This window comes from Narcine bancroftii, chromosome 3 (assembly GCF_036971445.1).
Source record: "Narcine bancroftii isolate sNarBan1 chromosome 3, sNarBan1.hap1, whole genome shotgun sequence".
NCBI classification, from domain to species: Eukaryota; Metazoa; Chordata; class Chondrichthyes; order Torpediniformes; family Narcinidae; genus Narcine; species Narcine bancroftii.
Window position 1 is genome coordinate 74,988,462 of NC_091471.1, and position 13,850 is coordinate 75,002,311.

Genomic DNA, 13,850 nt, shown 5'->3' on the forward strand with positions numbered 1-13,850 from the left:
TAAAACTGCAGATGGGTAGAGAACAATGGAGGCATGAATCTTGCACATTCCATGTTCCCACAAAGCATTTTCTCACACCAGGTTTATCACTGGAGGCACCAAACATAAAAATGAACAACCCAGAAAATGCATGATCTTTGAATTGTACAATATGGAAGCAAACTCTTCGACCCTTCTCGCCCATGCTACTCATGGTGTATTCCTGAGCTGGTCCCATGTGCCTGCAGAGACTCATATTGCTCTAAACCAGTGGTTCTTGAACTTTTGTCACTCACAGATCATCTAAAGTATTCTTTTACATGCCGCAGATCACATACAACAAACCCACAAGCCACCAGTAGGGGCAGGAAGGGGCTGGTGAGCTCAAGCTTATTCTTAGACCACTGGCAGGATTTCAGGTTTGTTATGGCAGGAAGATATATTAACTGACTGTTTAATTTAGAGATGCAGCACATTATTAATCCATTCTGGCCCAATACACCCATGTAATCAATTAACCTACAAGACCTGTGCATCTTGGAACATGGGAGGAAACTGAAGCCCCCAGAGGAAACCTACATGAACATGCAGAGAATGTACAAAGTTCCGACAGACAGTGATGGATTCGAACCTGGGTCACTGGCGTTGTAATAGCATTGCACTAACCGCTACACCAGCTATGGCGCCTCTTGAGAATTTTTGTTTCTCTTGTCAACATATTTACTAACTTGCCTTGGACTTCACTTTTTATTCCATCAGTAATACTTATCTTTGTCGCATCACTGCGGACCACCAACAGCAAACCTATGGACCACCAGTGGCTGGTGGACTACCAGTTGAGAAATAAAGATGTAAACCTTTCCTGTCCATGAACCTGCCCAAATGTCTCTTAAATGTTATGATTTTTCCTGCTTCTACAACTTGTTCCATATAGCTGCCACCCTCTGCGTGAAAGCCCTACCCATCGGGAACCAATTAAATCCCTTCTCACCTTAAACCTATCCCTTCCAGTTCATACTCCAACACCCTGGGGAAAAGACTGTGTCCAATCACCTTATCCATGCCCATCATGATTTTGTGAATCTCCACAAGATCATGTCTCAGCTTGCTTTGCTCTAGGGGGTAAAGTGACAGCTTATGTAGCCCCTCTTTTTAACTTAATCCCTCCAGTCTCAGAAATATCTTTGGGATATTTTTCTGTCACTCCTTAACTTAATGACATCCTTCCTCTAGTACGTCGACCATAACTGCACACAATATTCCAAGTGCAGTTTCTTGTACTCATTCCCATGTCTGATGAAGGCAAACATGACATATGCCTTCTTTGCTACCTTGTCTACCTGCTTCAACTCTTTCATGGAACTATGTACTTGTAGCCCTCGGTCTCTTTGTTCTATCACACTATGCAGGACCCTATCCTTTACTATGCTTTTTATTAACTTCTCAAAATGTTTCAATTAGGACTGTCTTAGTTAAATTCCATTTGCCATTCCTTCTCTCATTTCCCCATTTGATTTAGATCTTGTTATAAACATAGATCACCTTCTTCACTGCCTTCTGGATCATCAATTCTGTTGTTTGGAAGCTTACAAATCTTACCACCTACATTATATGTGACAAACAACAGGGGACTCAGCACCAATCCCTGAGGCACATTATTGTTCATTGGTCTCCAATCTGAGAAACAATGCTTCACTGTCACCCTCTGACTCCTGTCACCAAGTCAAGCTTGTATCTAATTGGCTAGCTCATCCTGGATCCCATGTGATCACCTTCTGTGAACTAGTCTACAATGCAAGACCTTGTCAAAGCTTTGCTAATATCCATGTAGACACATCTACTGGCCTACCATTGACAATCCACTTGGTCAGCCCTCAAAAAAAATCAGTTGAATTTGTGAAACACATTTGCTGTTGAAATTCCACACAAAGCTTTGTTGGTGATCCGTAACCCGTCCTTGTTTTCCCAAATGCAGACAGATCCTTTCTCTCACAGTATCCTCTAATAATTTTCCCAACATTGATATTCATCTCATTAGTCTTTAGTTCCCTGGCTTGTTCTTGCAGGCCTTCTTAAATAAGGACACAGCATTGGGCCACCTGTGGCTGGAGTTGATACAAACATCCTCTCCCAGCATCCTACCAGTTTCTACCCTTTCTTTCTGCAGTGTCCCAGGATAGACGTGGTCATGCCTTGGGCATTTATCCTCCTTTATGCACCTCAACACAGCCAACAACCTCCTCTTTTGTAATATTGATATGTTTCAGGATATCACTGTTCTCTTCACTGATTTCCCAAGATTCCATGCACTTCTCCATACTAAATACAGACGAGTTGGAGAAAAATGCCAAGAAGAACAGTGAATGAAAATTTAAAAAAACTGCAGATATTAGAAATATAAAAAACAGAAAAATCTGAAAACACTCAGTAGGTCAGGAAGCATCTGTGGATAAGGAAATATAGATATTGTTTTAGGAATACTTCTAAACTTAAATTTATATAAATTCATTCATAATTCAAAATTCTACATATATACAGTGTGTATATGTATGCATATATATATATATATATATATATATTTATATATGGATTTTCATCAACAATTCAGGGTTTTATTTGTTTGCAAAAACAAATGGCTATACTAATTCACTGAACCAAGCAGCATCTGTGGAGCCAAATGGATAATCAGCATTTTGAGTTAAGACCCTGCATCAGAATTGTGAGTGGAGAAGGGAGACAGCTAATATAAAAAGGGAGGGGTGAGGCAGGGACTGGTAGGTGATAGGTGGATTCGGGTGAGATGGGGGATTTTAAGCAGATGGATTTAGATGGTGGGACTGGGAGGGGTGGAACCAGGATACAGTCGTGGTTGGGTAATAGGTTGAGACAATAATGGAAAGAATAGATGGAGCTCAGTGGGGAGAAAGGAGAGGTGATATGGAAACAAAGGGATGAAGATGCAAAATTAGATAAATAAATAAGGTAATAAATGGAACCAGATAAAGGAAGGGAAGATACATAGATGAAAGAAGTTGGGGGAGGAGATAGGAGAACTGGGTGTAGTTTGTGGATGATTGGCAGATGGAACCAGAAACGGGAGGATTTTATTCCTTTACATCACATTATTTATTACATTTGATGCCTTCAGAGCTAAAACATGTGAGAATAAAGGGCTGAGGAGCCTTTTCTATGGTTATCTTTATTATGAAAAGTCTGTTTTGGAGACTGTACATTCAGTAGCTAATATACTGAAATAGTGAAACAACATTGCAACATCAATGAACCTACCAATTCTGTTCAGCCTGTCAATTGCCACGGTTTCAAATGCTCTTCGCATCATTGGGTACTGCTCCAGCACTTCATTGAAATGATCTACAGAGAGGGAGTAGAGTCGACAGTAGGTGTCAGCTTTCACGCTGGCTGTGCGTCGGCCTTTTGTGAGTAAGCAGATTTCTAGAGAGGCAAGGAAAGAGAATTTTAACCACATGGACTCACTGCTATACATTTTCTTGCTACTGCCAACACAATCTTTACAAATTCTTATGATATAAAGATAATTTCAATTTTGGGCTTATCCCTTCAATATTACCCAATAGATTGACAATAATTTTACCAAAGTTGATAAATATGGATCAGACAGGGTTTGTTAAAAATGAGATAATATGTGGACAATGTAACTAGATTACTTAGTGTAATACATTGGCACAAAAGAGGGGAGATTTAAGTGTAGCAGTGGCTTTAGATACAGAAAAAGTGTTTGATAGATTAGAATGGGACTTTTTGTTTCAGGTTTTTGAAAGATTCAGGATGGGACAGGTATTTGTAATTTGGGTTAGAGCCTTATATAATGAACCTGAAGCAAAAGTTGTAACAAACAGGCAAGTTTCAACACCGTTTCAGTTAACTAGATCTAAGGATGTCCACTTTCAACTGCTCTATTTGTTTTAGTGATAGAACCACTTGCAGAACTGATTTGATCTGATCCTGATATTAAAGAATTTAAAGTTAATCAAAAGGAATATAAAATTAATTTTTTTACTGATGATATTGTGATCTAGTTGACAGAGCCAATGGGTTGCGTAAATTATACTTAAGATTGGAGGAATATGGGAAAGTATCAGGCTATAAAGTAAGTTGAGATAAAAGTGAAATTATGCCACTCACCATAGGGGATTACACACAGTGCCAAGATACCCAATTTAAATGGCTGATGAATGGAATAAAATATTTTGGGATACAGGTAGATAATAAATTAAACAATTTGTATAAGTGGAAAATACTGCCCATAACATTATTGTTCTCTAATGTAAAATGCTTATTTCAATCATTGCCAAGAATGTTACCACAAGAGTTTTTTCAAGAGTTAAATAAATATAAGACATTTTCTTTGGAGGGGTAAGATGTCGAGAGTTTCTTTAGATAAATAGAAATGGAAGTTTCTCACTTTGTTCTTTGATGAGGGAGAAAGGCCAACATGGATTAAAATAGAAATTGATAAAATAGGAAAAAAAATTATCCAGACTTTTTATATAAATGGGAATCAAAATTATTATCTGGGGAGAGGGAAGCACATTTCTTGAAACATTTAATTGTAATGGATAAATATTTGGGAGAATTTGGTAAAATTTAGAGAAGGTTACATACATACACAGATTTTAAAACAGATTTTATTTGAAAGACTGAAGAAATATTGAAGATCTCTGGAGAATGTGATGCACATTTCACAAGTAGGTGCTAATTGAAATGATGTGTACCTTTGTTGTGCTTAACCACGGCTTTTATAGTTCCCTCTACGCGTTTCACGCTGAGCCTTCTGGGATGCAGTAGTGATGTCACTTTCCAGCCTCGGGTGACAGGTGCCATAAAAAGCGCGGGCCCTTATTTGTGCGCTTTTCCTAATTGCTGGTGCCTGGCCCGTAGCTGGAGGACTAGGACGACATGGAGGCTATGCGCTCTGGTAATGCGCTTGCTTAACTGTTGTGGTTGTGCATGATTCTGTTGTACGCTTGGGGCTCCTGCTACACACCCCCCACCCCCCCCAGAATCGTGACTGCCAGACGCAGGTTCAAGCTGGTAGTTCAGCCTGGGGCGTCCTCTGGGACGTTTCAGAGGTGATGTGATCGGTGTTGAAAGGTCAGTGTGTACCAGTTTCAGTCATTCAATTGTGAACGTACACTCTTGGCCCCCTATGTCAAATGTGAATACTACACCTTCTTGCCTGATTACCCTAAAGGGTAATGTGATGTGGAAATACTAACTCGCAATAGACATATAAAGAAATTTATTTCAGCTATATAGCCTTTATTGCAGAAGGGGACTCCCAAACATGGGATATATAGTTCCAAACAATGATGGGAGACAGATATAAATATTAATATTGACAAACAATATTAGTTCGCATTATGTCGAGATAGTATGACAAATACTACAAATGTTTGGTACAGATTAGTTCAATATAATTTTTTACATCAATTATATCTCAAGGCACAGAAGATAAATAGATTGAAATCAGATTTATCAGATCAGTGTTTTAGATGTGGCCAGGAGATAGATACTTTTTTATATTCAACTTTGTCCTGCACTAAACTGAGACCTTTTTGGATAAATTTGACAACTTTTTTAGAACAGGTTACAAGAAACCTTTGCTGAGACAGTATTTATTTCTGTAAATTTCAGTTGTTGTAAGAGAGTTTCAAACATACAATTGCCTAGCCTAAGCTGTGACCATGCTGAGTTACTGTAATTGGTCTCAAAGACACAGAGCAACACACAGAATCACATAAGAAACAGATAGAGAAAGAAATAGGAATCGGGTCCCATGTTTAATACACAAAAGTTCAGGAGAAATGTATCAGGTCATACAGCGACCATTGAAAGCAAAGATATATAACCAATGTTTTGGGCCTGAGTCCATCTTCAAAATATGAGCAAAAACAGGCAGGTTCCTGAATAAAAAATGGGAGGAGGAGGGAAGAAGGAGAGGGGGAGGAGCACAGGACAACTGGCAAGAGGTCATGGCTGGATGTTGGTGAGAGGACACAGGAGAAAAAAGCTGAGGTGATAGGGAGAAGGGCTAACCTTCTAAAAGGAGGAGGAGGAGGATGAGGAGCTGGAGGAAAGGAGACAGAGGAATAGGGAGAGACAGGGGAGGGGCCTAACAGAAACTAAATAAGTTGATGTTAATGCCATCAGTTGTAGAGTGTCCAGATGGAATAAAGGGGCTTCTCAACATGATGGGGTTACATTCCAGCCATCCCATGGTAAGTCCAAAACGAATACAGATACACCTTGTATAACACTGACAGCGCTGTACCAGTCCATACACTAATACACACCCCTTTATATTTCCCAACACTGATCTCACTGTCCCACTCTCCCTTGACAGTGCTATATTAGTCCCCACAATGATCCCATTGCTCTGCTCTCTCCCCACAGCCCGTTATCATTCCCAACACTAATCCCACTTTCCAGCTCTACATCGACAGTGCTAAATCAGTCCCTATACAGACCCCACTGCCCCGTTCTCTCCCACAGGCCTTTATCATTCCCAACACTGATCTCATTGACTATCCCACTCCTAACAGCAATGTATCTGTCCCTGTAAGCTTTTTGACTGAACTAAAAGAAGTGATCCTGAGTCTATCAAGTTCTGGAAAATAATTCTTAAAGCATCTGCTATCTGAATGGCCACTTCCTTAAGTACCCTAGGATGCAGATTATCAGGCCCTTGGGATTTATCTGCCTTCAATCCCATCAATTTCCCCAAGACTATGTCCTTAGAGATACTGATTTCTTTCAGTTCCTCCCTTGCATTAGTCTCTATGTTTCCCAACATCCTTGGGAGGTTATTTGTATCCTCTCTTGTAAAAACAGAACTAAAGTAAGAATTTAATTGGTCTGCCATTTCCTTATTCCCCATTATATATTCCCCTGATTCCGACTGCAAGGGACCTACTCTGGATTTCACCAATCTTTTCCTCTTGACATATTTATAAAAGCTTTTGCAGTCGGTTTTTATATTTGCCGCAAGCTTACTTACGTAATTTATTTTTGCTCTCTTGATTAATCCCTTTGTCCTCCTTTGGTGCATCTTGAACTGCTCCCAGTCTTCGGTTGTGGTACTTTTTTTGGCCAATTAATATGCTCTCTCTTTGGACATAATGCTGTCTCTAATTTCCCTTGTTATCCACGGTTGAGTCACCTTTTTTTGGTTTATTTTTATGCCATACCAGTATAAACGATTTTTGCAATTTCTCCATTAGATCTGTGAATGCTTTCCATTGTCTATCCACAGTCAACTCCCCCATAAACACCACCAATCAATCTTACTCAACTCCCGTCTCATATCATCATAATTCAGGACCTTAGTCTCGGTTTTAATTTCATCACTCTCCATGTCGAGTGAGAATTCGATCATATTGTGATCGCTCCTACCCAGATAGTCAACAAAAACACAGGCATAGCTGGGACCCATGAGATTACCAATGGCTACGCCTTTGAATGGAGAAAGTGAGATGAGTCAAAGGAAAAGAGGAAAAGTTATTGAAAATGAGAACAAGTTCTGCCAAGTGGAGGAGGGTGGCGATGGAGGGGGGGACTGGTTGGTCTTTTTTTGAATGAGTAATGAAGGGCTTTGAGATCTTCAGTATTGGGGATGGAAATTTAGATTGGAAGACTAGGGTAAAAATGAGGTGGTGGATTTCAAGGGCCTGGAAGTTGTTGAAGTGATAGAGGGTATATGATGTATTGTGGATATAAGTATGGAGGGAATGGAGCAAGGGGGAAAAATGGAAGTGAGGTAAAATGATACCAGTTCAAGGGCTGGAGCATGCAGAAAATAATGGATCAACTGAGATAAATGTGTTTGTGGATCTTGAGAAGGAGGTAGAACTGGATTGAGAAACAATGAGGCTGTGGATGAGTGATGAGGAAAAATGATGAGATAAGTAATGGAGCACGAGATAGTGGCTTTAAGTTTTTTGGTGGGGTCCTGTCAAAGAGGGAAGTGGAAGTATCTGAGAGCTGTGATCTGGCCTCAGCAAGGTATATGTCAGTGCACCAAACAACAACAGCACCTCCTTTGTCTGTGGATTTGATAGTGATGTTGGAATTGGTGCAGAAAGAGTGGCAGGCAGAGCGTGAAACTCTGCACCTCAATTCTGGATTCTCAGCATGAAAAAGAAGCCTCTCAAAGTCAACACTGTCGATCCTCTCAGTATCCATAGATACATTCATTAAAATAGAGGCTAATCTTACTCTGCCTTGCATCAAATGACAGCTCTCCTTATCCCAAGAATCACAGTCAATTTATAATTCTCTGATCCCATGGTTAGAGTATCTTTTTCTCTTTCAATCTTTTTACTGAGTTTGATAGAATAAGAACACTAACTAAATATGAAGAATACAATGTTGTTAGAATGACAAAAAAAAAGAAAAAAAGAAAACAAAGAAAGGAACTCTAATCCCCTACCAGAAAAAAACAAACTCCGGATGTTTTGACATACATGTAAAGGTAGTATATTTCTGCAGAATCTATAAAAGATTACTAACTGAAGGAAAAACCATTAATAAATTAACGTACATTAATTAATACATTCAATTATCAAGACAAACAGATTTGATGAGCATGAAAATAGTCCATAAAAGTACTCCAAATTTTATGAAAATTAGTGTTAGTATACAACATGGAACTCCCCATCCTTTCTAAATTAAGACAAGACATGACATGAAGTATCTTTCCTTAGGTGTGGAAATCAAACAGTACTCCAGAAAGGCTCATATCAAAGGTCTGTGCAATTTTAGCAAGATTTTGTTACTCTGTGTCACAAATTCTATGCAATTAACATGAATGTACCATTTGCTTTTTTTTTCTCCCGAATATTTTATTTAAAATATAAGCAACCATTACACAACTAATACAAATATGTCCTTAAATTTAACATGGTTTATATATATATAAAAAATTTAAAATCCTTTCTACCACCCCTAAACCCCACAATAATACACCCCCCTCCTCCCATCTCTACCCCAACTATCCCAACTAATCTCTAAGAGAAGAAAAAATGAAGAAACGGAGAATACCAAAACAAAAATTAATATATCTGGATGTAAATCTTCAAACTTTCAATTAAAATAATCCAGATATGGGCTCCAAATCTTCTTAAAAATATAACATTTATCCCTCAAATTATACATTATATTTTCCAATGGAATACCTTAATTCTGAATGCCTTTTCTGTAAACTAAGTTCTAACTGATCTTTCCATGAATTTGCTACACATTTCCTCACTACTGCTAATGCCAGTCTCAGAAAAGCTATTTGAAATTTATCCAATTTATATACTGAACAAAATCCACTTAAGCCACCAATTTAAAAAAAAATTGAGTTGAAAGAAAATTTTATTTTCAAAAAATTTGTAAACAATCCTTAACCCGAGATCAAAAACGCTTAACCTCATCACAAGACCATAATGAATGTAAAAATGTACCTTTCTGACCATTACATCGAAAACACAAATCAGAAAAAAATCAAATTATATATTTTTAAACACTTCAGAGTTAAATATAATTGATGTATAAAATTATAAGTTACAAGTCTATACCAGGCATTTATAATTTTTGTCACACTATCATTACAAATATTCTTCCAATGATCTCTATCCAAGTCAACTCCCAAATCATTCTCCATTTGAGACTTGATTTATGCAAATCAATTTTAGACATTTTCTGTTGCAATAATTTACACATTTCAGAAATAAATCCTTTCTTCCCTCCGTCACAAACCATCATTTCAAATTTTGACTCTTTTGGAAGAAACAAATTCTTCCTAAAGAAATCATACAACATCGATTTAATTTGATAATAATAAAAAAAGTCTGAATTGGTATTTGATATCTTTCTTTCATTCTTTCAAATGAAAGAAATCAGCCTAATTCATAGCAATTATTTACCATTTTAATCTCTTTTTTATCCCAAATCTTAAGAAGGCAATTATTAACCATAAAAGGAAAAAGTGTATTCTGATACAAAGGAGTATATCTAGATATTTTAGCTTGAGTACCAATTTCTTTATTTATCCCATCCCAAATATCCATCAAATGAGATAAAATTGGCAACTTATAAGAACTTAACAATTTAACATTCCATTTCTAAACAAATTGATCCTTTCTTTCCTCACTAATTCTGTTTAATTCTATATCCACCCAAGTCAAAGGACTATCAAGTTGAAATATTTGTTACGAGCCCAAAGGACCCCAAAACCCAGCAGCAATAGACATTCACCAAGACAAGTGGCTTTCAAAACAAAAGTTATTTTTAATCGACTTCAAACATGAAAATAGAATCAAACTTTAACTTAACTCTATACTTAACTAACCCATATAACCCTCTTCTAATTCTAAGCGCACGTGTATGTAGCGTGTTTATAAATTTAAGAAAAGTTCTTTGGTTCACAATTCCATCTCACTTCTTCTTCCAAGTTCTCTGGTTGAAGGCAATCACCATGCTATGCACAGAATTTAACTTGTATAAAGTTCACCAGGCTTTGGTGCTTGAAAGATAAATGTTTACCACTCAGGAAGGTTCTTGTAAGGTTTGCAGAGAGAGATTTGTTGTTCCAAGACTTGAAAACCGAGGTACCACCATTAGTCACCTCAATGACTCGCTGATGAAATTTGTCCCATCAAGGTTTTTCAGATGGTAACCTCTTTCTTTCAGGTTATGACAGAGCTCCTCTCTGTTCCTCTTATTCCAAGAGAAACATCAGACAGATAGCACTTCCAGTCATCCACTGGTGTTGGAACTTTTCATCAGTTCTTCCTGGATTGCACTGATCAATGTCCCAGACACACTAACTGAGAGAGCTTGTCCTTTACGTCTCTCTCTCTCTCTCTCTCTCTCTCTCTCTCTCTCTTCAATTGAAACTCCAAAGAGAGCATGTAACTCATAACTTGCAAAAACCCCACCATTCCTGAGCAAAACAACAGGAGTTCTTTCTTCTTTCAAGTTGTTATCTTAGGTAAACAATCTAGAATTGACTTTTAACCATATAACCATATAACAAAACAGGCCAGTTTGGCCCTACTAGTCCATGCCAGAACAAATCCCCACCCTCCTAGTCCCACTGACCAGCACCTGGTCCATACCCCTCCAATCCTCTCCCCTCCATGTAATTATCCAGTCTTTCCTTAAATGTAAATAACGTACTTGCTTCAAGCACCTCTGCCGGAAGCATATTCCACATCCCAACCACCCTTTGTGTGAAGAAATTTCCCCTCATGTTCCCCTTATAATTTTCCCCCAGCAATCTCAAATCATGGCCTCTGGTTTGAATATCCCCCACTCTTAATTGAAAAAGCCTATCCATGTTGACTCTCTCTGTCCCTTTTAAAATCTTGAACACCTCCATCAAATCCCCCTTCAATCTTTTACGCTCCAGAGAAAAAAGCCCCAGGCTGCTCAACCTTTCTCTGTAACTCATACCCTGACATCCTGTCAACATTCTCGTGAACCTTCTCTGCACTCTCTCTATTTTGTTTATATCCTTCCTATAATTTGGTGACCAAAACTGCACACAGTATTTGTTATATATATTAACGATCTGGAAGTAGGGCTGGAGAATTGGATAAGCAAGTTTGCGGATGATACAAAGATTGGTGGTGTTGTGGACAGTGAGGAAGATTACCATAGATTAAAAAGTGATTTAGGAAGGCTGGAGGTGTGGGTTGAGAAATGGCTGATGGAATTTAATACAGATGAGTGTGAGGTGTTACATTTTGGAAAGGCAAATCTAAATATGCATTAAATGATAGGCTATTGAGATGTGCAGAGCAACAAAGGGATTTAGGAGTGATGGTAAATAGTACCCTCAAGGCTGATACTCAGGTAGATGGTGTGGTGAAGAAGGCATTTGGAATGTTGGCCTTCATAAATCGGAGTATTGAATTCAAGAGTAGGGAGGTTATGATGAAATTGTACAAGGCATTGGTGAGGCCAAATTTGGAGTACTGTGTACAGTTTTGGTCATCAAATTATAGGAAAGATATAAACAAAATAAAGAGAGTACAGAGAAGGTTCACAAGAATGTTGACAGGATTTCAAGGTTTGAGTTATAGGGAAAGGTTGTGCAGACTAGGGCTTTTTTCTCTGGAGCGTAGAAGATTGAGGGGGGACTTGATAGAGATGTTTAAGATTTTAAAAGGGACAGACAGAGTAAATGTGGATAGGCTTTTTCAATTAAGAGTGGGGGAGATTCAAACTAGAGGGCATGGTTTAAGATTGAAGGGGGAAAATTATAAGGGGAACATGAGGAGAAATTACTTTACGCAAAGGGTGGTAGGGATGTGGAATGAGCTTCCGGCAGACGTAGTTGAGGCGGGATCATTGGTTACATTTAAGGATAGACTGGATAGTTACACGGAGAGGAGAGGACTGGAGGGGTATGGACCGGGTGCTGGTCAGTAGGACCAGGAGGGTGGGGATTTGTTATGGCATGGACTAGTAGGGCCGAACTGGCCTGTTCTGTGCTGTAAGTGGTTATACGGTTATATGTTATTCCAAACTTGGCCTCACCAATGCTTTGCACAATTTCATCATAAAATCCCAAATCTTGAATTCAAAACTCCAATTTATGAAGGCCAACATTCCAAATGCCTTCTTCACCACTCTATCTACCTGAGTATCAGCCTTGAGGGTACTATTTACCATCACTCCTAAATCCCTTTGTTGCTCTGCACTCAATTGTCTACCATTCAATGTATATGACCTATTTAAATTTGCCTTTCCAAAATGCAACACTTCACACTTATCCGTATTAAATTCCATCAGCCATTTCTCAGCCCACTCCTCTAGCTTTCCTATATCTATTTTTAAGCTACTGTAATCTTCCTCACTGTCCACAATACCACCAATCTTTGTATTATCTGCAAACTTACTTATCCAATTTACCACCCCTTCCTCCAGATCGTTGACATATAGTGGACCTAGGACCGATCCCTGAAGAACTCCACTAGTCACCGGCCTCCGATTTGACAAACAATTTTCTACCACTACTCTCTGACACCTCCCATCCAACCATTGCTGAATCCATTTCACTATCTCCTTATTTATACCTAATGCCTCCACCTTTTTTCCTAACCTCCTGTGGGGAACTTTGTCAAAAGCTTTACTAAAGTCTAAATAGATAACATCCACAGCCTTCCCTTCATCAATCTTTTTTGTAACCCCCTCAAAAAACTTTATAAGGTTTGTTAAGCATGATCTACCCCTGACAAAACCATGCTGACTACTACCTATCAATCCCTGTTCTTCCAAATATTTGTAAATGCCATCCCTCAGAACACTTTCCATCAACTTACCAACCACAGACGTCAGACTCACAGGTCTATAATTTCCAGGCTTACATTTGGACCCTTTCTTAAACAGTGGAACAACATGAGCCACCCGCCAATCCTCTGGCACTACCCCCGTGATCAGTGACATCCTAAATATCTCTGTTAATGGCCCCACTATCTGTACACTAGTCTCCCTGAGTGTCCTTGGGAATACATTGTCCGGACCCGGAGATTTGTCCACCTTTATCTTTTTTAACACTGCAATCACTACCTCCTCGGTTCTCCTTATATGATTCATGACCTCTCCACTATTTTTCTTTACTTCAACTGGTACAATATTTTTCTCCCTAGTGAATACCGAGGAAAATAAATCATTTAAAATTTCCCCTATTTCCTCTGACTTCTCACTCAGCCTACCCTCCCTATCTACAAGGGGTCCAATTTTATCTCTCACTAATCTTTTACTTTTAATGTACCTATAGAAACCCTTCGGATTTATTCTTACTCTGCCTGCCAAAGCCTCTTTGTGCCTCTTTTTGG

General features: G+C 38.6%; 1 protein-coding gene across 1 annotated transcript in view; it reads right to left on the reverse strand.

Moving 5' to 3' along the window:
• LOC138757266 (potassium/sodium hyperpolarization-activated cyclic nucleotide-gated channel 1-like) overlaps positions 1-13,850 on the reverse strand; it is a 305,197-nt gene that overhangs the window by 45,968 nt on the left and 245,379 nt on the right. The window contains exon 7 of the mRNA XM_069924313.1: positions 3,268-3,432. Coding sequence (XP_069780414.1) covers positions 3,268-3,432 — 165 coding nt within the window. The remainder of the gene's footprint in view (positions 1-3,267; positions 3,433-13,850) is intronic.